The sequence below is a fragment of the Oncorhynchus nerka genome, linkage group LG23 (assembly GCF_034236695.1).
Source record: "Oncorhynchus nerka isolate Pitt River linkage group LG23, Oner_Uvic_2.0, whole genome shotgun sequence".
Taxonomy (NCBI): domain Eukaryota; kingdom Metazoa; phylum Chordata; class Actinopteri; order Salmoniformes; family Salmonidae; genus Oncorhynchus; species Oncorhynchus nerka.
This window is the reverse complement of record NC_088418.1, coordinates 23,061,001-23,076,400: the sequence shown is the minus strand read 5'-3', so window position 1 is coordinate 23,076,400 and position 15,400 is coordinate 23,061,001. Positions and strand designations below refer to the sequence as shown.

At 43.0% G+C, this 15,400-nt stretch overlaps 1 protein-coding gene across 1 annotated transcript in view; it reads left to right on the top strand.

The window, feature by feature from the left end:
• The window catches only part of sema4gb (sema domain, immunoglobulin domain (Ig), transmembrane domain (TM) and short cytoplasmic domain, (semaphorin) 4Gb), a 37,019-nt gene that overhangs the window by 899 nt on the left and 20,720 nt on the right, over positions 1 to 15,400 (top strand). Inside the window, 1 exon segment of the mRNA XM_029629313.2 lies at positions 5,323 to 5,596. Coding sequence (XP_029485173.2) covers positions 5,467 to 5,596 — 130 coding nt within the window. The 5' untranslated portion in view covers positions 5,323 to 5,466.

Sequence of the window (15,400 nt, the reverse complement as noted above, 5' to 3'; positions counted from 1 at the left end):
AAAATACTGAAAGACACTGTAGGTTCCACAAAGTGGGTGTGGAAGAGGTGGGAAAATGGTTGCTATCTATAAATAAGGGCAAACCACCTGGTACCGACAAACTGGATGGTAAACTACTGAGGTTGGTAGCGGAATACATGGACTCTTATATGCCACATCTTAAATCTTAGCCTAGAAGACGTAGTGTGCCCTCCGACATGGAGGGAGACAAAGGTCATTCTCCGCTTCCCAAGAATAGCAGCTCATCCTTTAATGGTTCAAACAGCCGACCAATCGGCCTATTACAAGTGCTTAGCAAACTTTTGGAAAAGATTGTGTTTGATCAAATACAAAGCTATTTTACAGGAAACAAATTAACAACAGACTGTCAGCATGCTTTTATAGGGAAGGGCACTCAACATGCTCGGCACTGACACAAATGACTGATTGGCTGAAAGAAATTGTTTGTGAGAAGATTGTGGGAGCGGTTTTGTTAGACTTCAGTGCAGCTTTTGATGTAATTGATCATAACCTATTGCTGAAAAAAACATAGCTGTTCTCTGCCTTATTATGGATTGAGAGTTGCATATCTAGTAGAACAGAGAGGATTTTCAATAATTGAATCATGTGGCTATTGAGCAAGTTCAGGAGACTGAACTGCTGGGTGTAACCCTACATAGCAAGTTGTCATGGTAAAAACATATAGACTCAATGGTTGCTAAAATGGGAAGAGGTCTGTCCATGATAGGACCAGTCGACCAGACAGGTCCTACAGGCCCTAGTTTTGTCGCACCTGGACTACTGCCCAGCTGTGTGGTCATATGTGCGGCAAAGAAGGACATAGGTCAATTGCAGTTGGTCCAGAACAAAGAGGCACGTACAGTATCACACTTAGATGTACGCAGAGGGAAAGTGTCAGTAGCATGCATGTCAGTCTCTCCTGGCTCAAAGTTAAGGAGAGATTGACTGCATCACTATTGGTCTTTGTGCGAGGTATTGATGTGTCGAAGGCACCGAACTGTCTGTTCAAGCAGGTGACACACAGTTCGGACACTCATCGGTACAAAACAAGACATGCAACCAGAGGTCTCTTCCCCAGGTCCAGAACAGAGTCTGGGAAACGCTCTGTATTAAATAGAGCCATGACGACATGGAACTCTCTGCCTCCCCAAGTAACTCAAGCTAGCAATAAAGCCGTTTTTTTAAACAGATAAAAGAACGCCTTACTGCACAAAGGGTACTGTGAAGAGACACAGGCATTTTATACATCTTGTATTGTAATTTCCACTGTACTATGTATTAGACCAATATATTGTGTATATGTACTGATATGTAGGCTATGTGTGACGTTTTAAATGTATGTTTTTCAGTCCTTGACTAATAATGTACTGTACTATGCATTATGTAATGTTTCATGTGGACCGCAAGAAGAGTAGCTGATGCTTTTGCAGCTGCTAATGGGGATCCTAATAAATACCAATACCAAGACTATTTTTCGTGCGTCTACGCAAAGTAATGCTGGTAAAGTGAGCGGATAAATTGCTAGAAAATAGACTGTGCGTTACGTCTGGAATGGTGACATGTATAGTTAAAAAGTGTGAAACTCGAGGAACTCCGTTCAAGAGAAAATACTGTTATGTAGAAAGAATGAGACTAGCTAAATTCTTTATAAAATGCTAGGGTGTATTAGCTACAACTTGCCTCACCTTCATGAGCTAACATAACATATATCGTATGATATATAAGGTGAGTCAAAAGTAACACGCAACAAAAATTCACAAGGGCTTCATAGCGAACATAACAAATACAACTGTTTATTATGGATTCTCATAACAATTAGGTTGGAATACGCTACGCAATGTACGTGAATTTACGCTCGTTTCTCTCGCACGCATATTATGAAGCTGTTAACGGCGTCTTTTCGGTTTCAGTTTACGGCAAAAGCAAAAGTGGCGTTGTTGGTCAGGGTGAACGTCTAGCAATCCAAGGGTTGCGTGTTCGAATCTCATCACGAACACGTTTAGCATTTTTGATAATTAGCTACTTTTGAAGTACTTATTACTTTTGAGCTACTTTGCAACTACTTAGCATGTTAGCTAACCCTAATCTTTTTAGCTAACCCTTCCCCTTACTTCTAACACATTAACCTAACTTCTAACCTTAACCCCAAACCCTAACCTAGCTAACGTTAGCCAGCTAGCTAATGTTAGCGTTAGCCACCTAGAAACCTAGCTAACATGAGCAACAAAAAAAATGGAATTTGTAATATATCATATGTTTTGAAAATTCATAAAATATTGTACGTTTTGCAAATTCGTAACATATCAGACGAAATGGATGATGGACATCCCCAAATTAATACATATCATACGAAAGCTTTAAATGACATCAACATCATGGGCATCCAGTGCCATCCTCTTCATGTTTGTGTATCACCAACCAATTAAAAGTGTTAAAAATGAAAGTGCGTAGCTACTTGTCCATCGCTCAGAAGGAAATTACATTGCGTCATGGCTATCCACTAGCCTTTTAATGCCCTTATCTGGATTGGCTTTAGTTTTTAAAAAATACACTTTTTATGCAGTTTGGTATTTTACAAAGCATTGTTAATATGCCTCTAATTACTACGTTGTGGTAATGTTGTTAGAATGTTGTGCCAATGTATTTGTTGTTGGGTGCAATTGCTGCAATGTGTCAGATAAGGCTAAATAAATTGGCACAACATAGTAATACAGGCATATTAACAATGATGTCATATGTTAAATTGTCATCCGGTTCAAAGGATGTGCTTGATACCCAAATAAGATTGACATAGACATCTCAATCATTCTGTATACAGTTCTTTAGACTTATCCAGAATATAATGACAGATTATTTGAGACACAATCCCCATTTCATGCTACTTTGCCTTGGTACATTTGATGTTTGCTGTCTCCGAGTGGATATGGTCTCTGCTTAGAACAGGGTGATTTCATTCATCCATCCTCATTCATTTGATTAATCTCTTCAGTTGCGGTTATTTATTTCATACTTGCCAAACAAGTATCCGACAGCAGCAAAGGCAGAGCTCTTTTCCCTCTTCTATGTGGGACAGAGAAAGTAAGTCTTAACCCAATCACTTGGTTTCCTGGTTACTAAAATTCAAATAGTTTGCCTAATTCCCGTTTATGTGACAAAACAAACAGTCATTGTGTAGAGAATCATTGTACCATCTAAACCTCTATGAAATATATTGACCATAACCAAAAATATGGTATTTTACCGAAAGTACAAAACCGAAAGTAAAAGCAAAAACAAAACTTAACATTGGGAAGTATAGAAATAGTGCACATAGATCCGATTTACCGCTTCTTAGACTTGCTTTCAATGAGAATTTTGGTAAAATGTTCTTCTCATAGCTACAGTACCAGTCAAAAGTTTAGACACACCTACTTATTCAAGGGTTTTTCTTTATTTTTTTACTATATTCTACATTGTAGAATAATAGTGAAGACATCAAAACTATGAAATAACACATTGAGATGGTTTGGGATGAGTTGGACCGCAGAGTGAAGGAAGAGCAGCCAACAAGTGCTCAGCATATGTGGGAACTCCTTCAAGACTGTTGGAAAAGCATTCCAGGTGAAGCTGGTTGAGAGAATGCCAAGAGTGTGCAAAGTTGTCATCAAGACAAAGGGTGGCTACTTTGAATAATTACCACATTATTCCATATGTGTTATTTCATAGTTTTGATGTCTTCATTATTATTCTACAATGTAGAAAAAATTACAAATAAAGAAAACACTTGAATGACTAGGTGTGTCCAAACTTTTGATTGGTTTTGTATATTAAAGCGAGGAAGAGAAGAGACAATTGGAGCGTATCTGTAGAAATGTCAGACTGGATAATATTTTGCATATCATTATGTCTTGCCTGACAGATGGCCATATCCAGAGAGACTATAACTCCATTTTATATCTTAGCACATTCTGTAGGCCATCAATCAATATAACTGTGCTTTCTGAACAGGGAGGCAACTGAGGTCAGTTTGTCAGAACTGTTTAAAAACGCTCAGGGGAAGTAGCCTCCAGCAGTAGTGCTGAAGAAGTTACACTCAACCCAGTACTTCTTCTGTCCCAGATAAAACCCTTAGAAATAGTTTAATTCTATGTCAACAATACATGCAATATATTTGAGCTCCAATTAGATGTAAAAATAAATAAATGTTTTGGCCAGATTTTAAATGTTTTTCAAAGCGTTTCAGGGGAAATCCTGCTCGTGCTGTTTTGTTCGACCCTTTCGTTCATGAGTGTGTTATGATCCAGGCGTGATACTGCTCAGGCAGATGTCTTTACCTTTCCATGTGCAGTTTCCGTGTTGTCATCACGGTGACAACAGATAGGCCGTCATCGCCTGGCCACCTTCCACAAGCGACACCATCCACACAATAGTGGCAGATGGGTGAGACCCTGGTGTGTTTACACAGTAGGCTGTGTGCGTGTGTAGTAGTGTTTCTCAACTCTGATCCTCAGATACCCCCAAGGTTGCTCGTTTGTGTTCCAGCCTAGCACCAGGACACCTCATTCAAACTCCTCAACTAATCACCAAGCCCGTTTGAATAAGTTATACCTTGGAGGTAGCCTACCTACACAAGGACTGGAGTTGAGAAACAGACAGACATACAACAGACTCAACCTTCCAGAAAGAGTTGCCTCCCTCTCTCTTTTCTCTCTCCGTGTGGGATCCTATAGAGAGGTTAGAGTGCCCTTGCTGCTACTACAGAGTTCATTAGCCACATCATGTCTTCTACTGTGAAAACATTGTCAGAGAGGCAGCCGGGGAGATCAAGGCTATGGGAATTCTCCTGTGTCGCCGTGCGGAGGAGAGGAGAACAGGATTCATGGCAGAGGCCTTTGATCAGCGACAGAGCGCGTGAGTGCAGGAGACCAGGCGAAGACTGTGCTGATGGCATCGGGCCTAATCACTAGATTAGTCATCAGATAGCCTAGCCCGCCTAGCCTAGCCCCTTGACGCACACTGTTAATTAGGAAGTGGAGAAGTGGAGCCATGTGCCAGAATATGAGAGAAAACAACAATACTTCTTCATCATTGACTTTTTAAATTGGTGTTTTATGTAACACGTCTTGTACTAATTATTCCTATGCTAATGTGGGGTGATGCAGTGTGATTATGCACAAATTCAACCAGGCCCAGGAAATCAACACGCGCACACACACACACACACACACACACACACACAGACTCTCTCTCTCTCTCATCTAAACAATGGCATCTATAGTTGCAAGTTGCGCTATATCCTTATGGATCTCTATGAGGGATAACATCTGTTTTTCTTCTGTGTAGAGTGAGCCTTTCTACAGACTGAGAATGACCTAGAAGCCACCACTGCTGAGCCCAGCAGAGCAGGATATCATTCTTGTGTGTGTAAGCAACAAGGTGTGTGACAGCAAACAGGGCTCCAGCTGCACCCGGGTCAATCTGTCAAACATGGAGGGCCACGTCACACTGCTGCCCCCCCTGCTGCTGCTCCTCTGTAGCCTGTCAGGGGTGTGGGGGTTCCCCTTCGGCCCTGTCCTTGACATGGACGTCACCCCCAGGACCACGGTGTTCTCCCAAGGTAAGATCAGACCAAGGCTCCAGCTCTGCTGTACACTCTTAGAAAAAGGGTTCCAAAAGGGTTCTTTGGCTGTCCCCATAAGAAGAACTTATTTGGCCCCAGTTAGAACCAATTTTGGTTGCAGGAAAAACACTTTGGGGTTCAATGTTGAACCCTGTGTGGAAAGGGTTCTATATGGAACCTAAAAGGGTTCTACCTGGAACCAAAATGGTTCTACCAGGAACAAAATAGGGTTCTTCAAAATGTTATCATGGGGACAGCCGAATAACCCTTTAAGGTTCTAGATAGCATTTTTTTCCTAAGAGTATACTAGTTTGAGCCAGAAGGTTGTCCTGTCAACATGACTGCACCTGACCTAGAGAAACCTCTGGGACCTAGCTATAGGCCTAGGAGTTTTTCCTGCTCAGATCACATGGCCTGAGAAAACTCCTGACTCTACTTATAGGACATCTACTGTGTACTAGTATCATAGTGTCCTGATTCAATACAACTGACTTTTAGCAAGTGACACAGTTTAGAAATTTTCCCTGAAGACAGCCAGCCAGGGAGTTATTAATCGTCTCTCTCAAGTCAAGTCCTAGTTCACTTAGTTCACCATGCAGCTCTAATGAAACACTAGAGAATAGAAGAGGACCCCTTTACGGTGGAACCCTGACCAGTGCCTGTGTAGAAAATGAAATAGTATTTTACAAAGGGGTTAGGGTACATCATTTACACGCATCAGCATCTCGTTCCCTCCCATATCAGCTCAGCCTCTCTTTGTCTATCCACTGCAGCATATCTATCACCCAGAAAGCTACTGTAGCAAAGGGATTACCCAGCCCTGGCAGGTTCTTCAGATGACTATACTGTACCTGGCTACTCTCTCCTCTCCACTCCTCTCTACTCCTGTCTCGAGAGGAGGAATATTATTAACAGAGGAGGGGAGTAAAGAGAGCCTGGTGTATTGCCTTCCTGGACAGTGGTGCCGTCACAAAACCAGGCTATTACAGTGGAAAGAGATGGTTAAAGATAAGATAGACAGGACTTTTAGGCGGGGGATAAAGGTGACATAAACCACCCAAAAGTATTAGTTGAATATTTCTTCCCTCTACCCAATCAGGGAAATGGATTCCGGATTATTTGATGGGTGCCCTATGGAAATCATTTTTTTTGTTCAGAAAGCCTCTATTGCTAAGTCGGTCTAACACAGTCAATCTTATTTTTCTCCTTGTCCTTGTAGAAGGAAACCCGTGACCTACATTCAGACTCCCATGGGCTGTGTGTGTGTGCACGTGCGTGTGTGTGTGCATGCATGTATGATCTCTACTCACATCTAAAATCTGCACTTGCATGCACCCCCAGTCACTTTCACTTAGGAGAAACATGCCCCAGTGCAGAATGAAGAGTGGAGAGAGTAGCACCTCGTAGAGAAAAATGGCCGCCGGGCAAATGACTATAATGTGTATGAAAAGGAGGGCTATTCTATGTGGGTGGTGCTAGTGGTGGTACTGTATGACCACCGTTTTGGTAGTCTGAGATCTCAGCTATATTTACCTCTGGTGGGTGGGGTGAGAGGGCGATCATTCATTTGCTCTGTGATTTACAGTTGGTCTGTAGGAGTGGGTGTACGTTGACTCACAATAATACTCACTAAGAACGGGCATATCTGACATACTGAAATTCAAAAAATGTGTATGCATGCGTGTTTGTGTGTGTGTGTGTGTGTGTGTGTCTCTCTCTCTCTATGGTTAGATGAATGCCTGTCTCTGGTCTGAACTCAAGGGAGGAACCTAGGGGATTGTCTCCCACTCTCTCTGCTGGTGCCAACCAGACCTGAAGTAATGGAAACATGCATGCAATATTGATGCATGTGTAAGATCTGTCTACTGTTGCTATGAGGAGAGAGTGCAGCGGAGGTCTTGATAGTAGTGGATTTCTGTGTATTCATTGGTTTAGAATATTACAGTTTCTTCAGTTGAAAGGGGGAGATTTTATGTAGACTAGCATACCACTCTCCTGAGGCATGTAGCTATGTTCAGGGCTTGCGATAGTAAGGTTCACAATTGGCAATAGTGATCTGTAATTCACATTTCAAATCAAATTGTATTGGTCACATACACATATTTAGCAGATGTTATTGCGGGTGTCGTGAAATGCTTGTATCTATTTAGTCAAGTCAGTTGTTGTGTCTAGGTGAACAGAAAACTCTAATGAGTTGACAAGGCTCAATCTGACAACAAGTGTTTTGTCTCTCTCAGCCCCTAGAGTCTATCTCTCAGCCTTTTGTTCTTCTTGTTGGATGCAGCATCTCACAATTTGTTCTCACCAGTCAGTGTTTGCAGAAAACGGCTTCTTTTAATGTGACACTCGGGTGACAATGGAGAAGAATTGGACATCTTAGCCCTGGTGAGTTATCCAGTGATGCTCTGATCGATCTCTTTCTCTGGTGTTCCCTGAGCTTGGTGGTTGACAGGATCTTAGCAGAGACAGACTCTGCCTAGATACCTGAAATGGCACCAGGATGTATGCACTAACTGTAGGTGTTTTTGATACCATCATAAGAGAAATATCTCTGCTTTTTGTTATCGCTGTGCGTGCACTGCTTTCATTGTAATATTGTCTTTCAGAACACTCACGGTAACAAAAATATATTGGGAAAACCACAGTCAGGCTGATGGAGATAAATAGAATGGGTTACATTGTGACAGGCAACCATGGGAGTTGCATAAGGCCAAACCCACAGTACTGCCAAACATCACAAGAATGATGGTAAATATGACAAGACCACTCGTGATGGAGAGAACACACTTGTTTATGTTGACAGTGTGTGGGCTGTTCTAGCCGATGATTTAAGGAAATTAAGCCACTAGGGGTGAGGCAGCTATGCCGATCCTTGGTCGAAATAATCGATTTTCCGATATGCTCAGACATTTTAGAGGTTTTTGAAAATAGGGAACAGGAAGTATTGTCTTCTTGATCATTTATTTTTGTCAAACTTCATTTTAAAAGTCAGTACTTTATAGTCTTGCTTCTCGAGATGTACATTTGGGTGAAATTTATTCCAATCATGTTCTATAGAGAAATCTATGATAGTTATGACTAGAAGGCTAGAACTTCTACGGTTTGCCTTGTCAGGTATTGGTGGACTAATACCTGACAAGGCAACATAATAACATTGATCAATTTAGCAACAGCTGACAGTTCTCACCAGTGTCAACAGTGGTTAAGTCATGTGTTGTCCCCCCAGCCCATGTACCCATGTGTGTGTATGTGTGTCATGTGCCTGTCTTAGTTAGTCAGAGAGGATCAGGCGTGCGCAATGAGTCACAAGGGCAATCACACACAGTACAGCTCTATACTCCTTCAATCCACACAGACACACACTAGATTTACTGTGCTTTTGGACCGACCCTAAGGATAGGACAACACACACACACACACACACACACACACACACACACACACACACACACACACGCACACATCCTTTGTTCTTCTATCCATGAAAGCACCTGTAGGGATATAATCTCTTCACATACATGAACAGACATGAACATACATGTACCCTCAGACCTCTTCTGATGCCGAGAGCGCCGTCCTTCCTTTTGCTCTGTGAGACAGGTGAAATGGCATAGGTGCAAAGTGTGTGTGTTCAGTTTACACACAGGGTGCATTCCTCGTGCGGCACTAGGGACAGGGGTGAGAGTTCACAGCGACAGCCTCCCTCAGATCGCTGCACGACAATGGTAGATAGAAGAAACCGCCCCGTCGGCTCAGACTCAGCTGGCACTCTCCGTCGCTTGTTGACTCTCCTCATCGATTTGTTAACCGAGCGCAAGGTGCAGCTTGTGCTGTGGGTTTAGAACAGGAACCTTAAGCCAGTATATGTCTCTCTCTTTTTCTCTCTCTCTCTCTCCCTGTCTCTCTCTCTTGGTCTCTGTCTATCCTGTACTCACTCACTATTTCTCTCTCTCTCTCTCTCTCTCAGAAGTGCACAACTCAGGCCCTCAAGTTTCTGAGTAATTGTTGTTGACTGCCTGTGTGTAAGTCAGTTTCTAGTTGATGTAAAAAAAAAGTATATATGAAATCAGCAGGACTGGATCTGTGCCCAATAGATTCTTGGTTTTTCCATAGTTGGGAGGAAGCCGGGGCCGTCCTAATACTTATGTCTATATAATCTTATTCTTCTGTGTTGAGAAAAATGTACCTTCTATGACTATGATATGTGGTTGTCTCCCCTAGCTATCTTAAGATGAATGCACTTACTGTAAGAACTGAACAAAATCATTCAATCATCATAATCGTTTTATTGTGTTCTTGTAGGATTCAACTTTATTTTCAAGTAGATTCACCCAATAGAAGTTCTTCATTTTAACATGAAGAGGGTAAAGTTGGTAATAATTTCACGAGCAAAATTCAATAATCGTCACATCCCTACTTATGTGTTTGTTTGGCCTTAGAACGTTGCCTTCGGAGCAGCTCATAGGTCAGGCTTCTGACAGACATCAAGGACACTTCACCCCCGACTGCCTTGGGCGGCGGCCATTTTGCGTCATCCTCATCGTCATCATGGTCGGACTATTTTTTAAATGAAGAATCCAAGGCTATTCTTGTGCACACACTTGGATTAGTCAAATGAAAAATGAGATTTGTTTTTACATTGCCACGGGTTGTCATTATGTTAGCATAACTGCGCAAAATAAAATAAGCTGGGACAAAACATAATGTCCTTGTCGGGTTTTGAGAAAGGGAGAGTGATAGAGAGGGTGAATATGTCTCTGTGTGTGCGCGTCTTTGTGTGTATGCGCGCGGATTTTCTTGTCTGTGTGTGTTGTTCTGTTTGTGTGTGCCCTGCTGTGTCGTGACTGCCCCCCCTTTCTGCATAACCTCGAGTATGTGGCCTGACCTTTGAGTTGGTCAGTGGAGAAGAGATTCTCATGGCTCACTCATGTCTCTGCCTGTCTCTCGGACTGCCCGTCTCTCTGACTGCCTGTCTGACTATCTCTCTGCCTGCCTGCCTGCCTGCCTGCCTGCCTGCCTGCCTGCCTGCCTGCCTTCCTGCCTGCCTGCCTGCCTGCATGCTAGTCATGGGTGCTACTCATAGTATCACCATTGTATCCCTGAGTGACTGTTTGTGTGGGGAGGAGGTTTTCAAACAGGTTTGCCAGCATAACGAAGTGACTTTACCAGTGACAAGTGACAACATGTAGTATTTGTTGTAGTAACCTGCAATCCCATTTTTTTTTGTTATTTAAGCCATTGCCGTTTGCGAGGGTGGTTGAATTATGCGAATTGTGCACCTGTCCAACGAGATGTATTGAAGGACATTCACTACTTTTTTTGTCAGAAACTACAGTAATGCATTTGATGACATTTATTAACCCTATCAGAAGAACCCAATAAATCTGACTGGCACGATTGTGTGTAATTATAAGTCTTGGCACAGTGTGGTCTTTCCCTAGTGTGTTTTATTGAAACCATTTTTCAACCATTATAGAAGACCAAAGAGTCAAAGCAAGATTTAAATGAACCACATGGGCTATAAAAATAAAGAGTCGCACATTCTATAAATCAAATCAAATTTGATTAATCGCATACATATATTTTGCTCATGTTATCACAGTTGTAGCGACATGCTAATGTTTCTAGCTCCAACAGTGCAGTAATACCTAACAATACACACAGATCAAAACAAAGAAATTAAGAAATATCAGAACGAGCAATGTCGAAGTTCGGAATATAAATATATAAATACAGTGCCTTTGGAAATGATTCAGACCCATTGACTTTTGTCACATTTTGCTACGTTACAAACTTATTCTAAAATGGATGAAAAAACATCAGCAATCTACACACAATACCCCGAAACAGGTTTTTAGAAATGTTTGCAAATTTATATAACTTTTTTAACAGAAATACCTTATTTACATTAGTATTCAGAACCTTTGCTGTGAGTCTCGAAATTGAGCTCAGGTGCATTTTGTTTCCATTGATCATCCTTGAGATGTTTCTACAACTTGATTGGAGTCCACCTGTGGTAAATTCAATTGATTGGACATGATTTGGAAAGGCACACACCTGTCTATATAAGGTTCCACAGTTGACAGTGCATGTCAGAGCAAAAAACAAGCCATGAGGTCGAAGGAATTTTCTGTAGAGCTCTGAGACAGGATTGTGTCGAGGCACAGATCTGAGGAAGTGTACCAAAACATTTCTGCAGGGAGAAGGGCCTTTGTCAGGGAGGTCCCCAAGAACCCCATGATCACTCTGACAGAGCTCTAGAGTTCCTCTGTGGAGATGGGAGAACCAGACGGAAGCCACTCCTCAGTAAAAGGCACATGACAGCCCACTTGGAGTTTGCCAAAAGGCACCTAAAAGGACTCTCAGACATTGAGAAACAAGATTCTCTGGTCTGATGAAATCAAGATTGTACTATTTGGCCTGAATGCCAAGCATCACTTCTGGGGGAAACCTGGCACCATCCCTATGGGGAAGCATGGTGATGGAAGCATCATGCTGTGGGGATGTTTTCCAGCAGCAGAGACTGGGAGACTAGTCAAGATCGAGGGAGAGATGAACGGAGCAAAGTACAGAGAGATCCTTGATGAAAACCTGCTCCAGAGTGCTCAGGACCTACGCCTTGGGTGGAGGTCCACCTTCCAACAGGACAACTCAGAAGTGGCTTTAGGACAAGTCTCTGAATGTCCTTGAGTGGTCCCCAAATTTGGCACACAAATACAGGTGTGCCAAGCTTGTAGCATCATACACAAGAAGACTCGAAGCTGTAGTTGTTGCCAACGGTGCTTCAACAACGTACTGAGTAAAGGGTCTGAACACCTATGTGAATGTCATATTTCAGTTTGTGATTTTTTTATACATTTACTAAAATTACTAAAAACCTGTTTTTGCTTTGTCATTATGGGGTACTGTGTGTTGATTGATAAGGGGGAAAAATGATGTAATACATTTTAGGATAAGGCTATAATGTTACAAAATGTGGAAAAAATCAAGGGGTCTGATTACTTTCCGAATGCACTGTATGTATATAATGGTGTGTATAGACAGTATGTGAGCCTTGACTAGAATACAATATATAATCAATTTTCAATTTTTAATCATACATACTGTATGAAGTGAGTGAAACAGTATGTAAACATTATTCAAGTGACCAGTGTTTAATGACTATGTACATAGGGCAGCAGTCTCTAAGGTGCTGGGTAGAGTCCCGAGTGATAGTGGGCTCGTAACAGTGATTAAGGTTCAGGGCAGGGTACTGGGTGGAGGCCCGGCTAGTGGTGACTATTTAACAGTCTGATGACCTGGACATAAAAGCTGTTTTTGAGTCTCTCGGTTCCAGCTTTGATGCACCTGTACTGTCTCCGCCTTTCTAGATGGTAGCGGGGTGAACAGGCCGTGGCTCGGGTGACTGAGGTCCTTGATAATCTTCATAGCCTTCCTGTGACACCGGGTGCTGGAGATGTCCTGGAGGGCAGGCATTGTGCCCACGGTGATGAGTTGGGCAGAACTTTCACTTTTACTTTCTGTGCTTTGGTTCCGTCCAGCCCCTTTCCCCACCATTCCGTGTGAAGGAAGAATAAATTCCCTGTAAACGGTAATAGTCTCTGTCATCCTTACCCGCACCTACAATCACATACCTTTTCTTTACTCCACGGGGAGTTGAGTTGTAGCAGGGTGTTGCGTTCCCTCCTCCAAGAGGTGTACATAACACCAGACCACGCTCTAGGGAGCCCTGCAGTTGCGGATGGTGCAATTGCCGTACCAGGTAGTGATACAGCCCGATAGAATGCTCTCAATGGTGCATCTGTAGAAGTTTGTGATGGTCTTAGAGGCCAAGCTGAATTTCTTCAGCCTCCTGAGGTTGAAGAGGCGCTGTTGCACCTTCATCACCACACTGTCTGTGTGAATTGACCATTTCAGGATGTCAGTGATGTGCACGCCGAGGAACTTTAAGCTTTTAACCCTCTCCACTGCGGCCCGATTGATGTGGATGCGGGCGTGTTCTCTGCTGTCTCCTGAACTCTAAGATCAGCTCCTTCATTTTGTTGATGTTGAGGGAGAGGTTATTTACCTGGCAGCACTCTGCCAGGGCCCTCGCCTCCTCCCTGTAGACTGTCTCGTGGTTGTTGGTAATCAGGCCTAACACTGTTATGTCGTCAGCAAACTTGATGACAGGAGGGTGTTGAGCACGCACCCTTGTGGGGCCCCCATGTTGAGGATCAGCATGGCGGAAGTGTTGTTGTCTACCTTCACCACCTGGGGTCGGCCTGTCAGGAAGTCCAGGACCCAGTTGCAAAGAGCGGGGTCAAGACCCAGGGCCCCAAGCTTAGTGATGAGCTTGGAGGGCACTATGGTGTTGAAGGCTGAGCTGTAATTAATGAACAGCATTCTGTTCATCAAAGAAGGTGTTTAGGTTGTCCGTGAGCGAGGCGTTGGTGTCCGCGACGTGGCTGGCTTTCCCTTTATAATCTGTGATTCTCTGGAGTACCTGCCACAAGTCTTGCGGTCAATTTGCCCCTGTACTGTCATTTGATTGCCTTATGGAGGGCATAGATGGTCTGTTTGTACACGTCCATGTTCCCAGTTACCTTGCCGTGTTTAAATGTGGTGGTTTGCGATTTCAGTTTTGCACGTATATGCTGCCATCCATCAATGTTTTTTGGTTTGGATAAATTCTAATCGTCACAGTGGTAACAACATCCTCTACGCACTTCCTGATGAACTCAGCCACTGAGCCAGTGTATACGTCAATACTATTCTCAGAGGCAACCCGTAACATTTCCCAGTGCGTGATCAAAACGATCTTGAAGCATAGATTCTGATTGGTCAGACCAACGTTGAACAGTCTTTACATGGGTGCTTCCTGTTTAAGCTTCTGCCTGTAGCCGTCCCGGAAGGGGGAATAGCAATGGTCAAGAGTGCTCGATGAGCGAGGAGCTTTGGTTGCATTTTCCTCAGATTTCCTTTATTAAAATCCCCAGCTACAATAAATGTTGCCTCAGGATATGCGCTTTCCAGTTTGCACAGAGTCAAGTTTAGTTCCTGAGTGCTGTATCAGCTTGGGGCAGATATACCTCTGGAGGTAATGCGGTCGGCATTTGATGGTGAGATTTTCCAGATCAGCAGAACTTGAGTTCCTGTCACACCCTGACCTTAGAGTCTTTTTATTTCTCTATTTGGTTAGGTTGGGGTGTGATTTGGGTGGGCATTCTAGTTTTTCTATTTCTTTGTTGGCCGGGTATGGTTCCTAATCAGAGGCCGCTGTCTATTGTTGTCTCGGTTTGGGGATCATACTTAGGCAGCCCTTTTCCCACCTTTTAGTTGTGGGATCTTGTTTGTGTGTAGTTGCTTTCTGCACTGCATGTAGCTTTACGTTAGTTTTTGTATTTTGTTGTTTTTTCGGTGTCATTTAATAAAAGTAAAATATACGCCTACCACGCTGCACCTTAGTCCAATCCATCTCTAAACGATCGTGACAGTTCCTGTACGTTACCACAATCACACCACGAGTAGTTAATCATGAAACATACTTTAACACCTCCACCTTTCTTTTTCCTGGAGAATTCTTTCTTCCTGTCTGTGTGAAGGACGGAGAACCCGGCTGGCTGAATGGACGGGGACAGTATATCTGGAGAGAGACATGATTTCGTAAAACAGAGTATGTTACAGTCCCTGATGTCTCTCTGGAAAGAGATGCTCGCCCTGAGCTCGTCTATTTTATTGTCCAGGGACTGAACATTAGCGAGTAATATACTTGGAAGCAGTGGATGATATTCACACCTCCTGAGTTTGACTAGGAGCCAT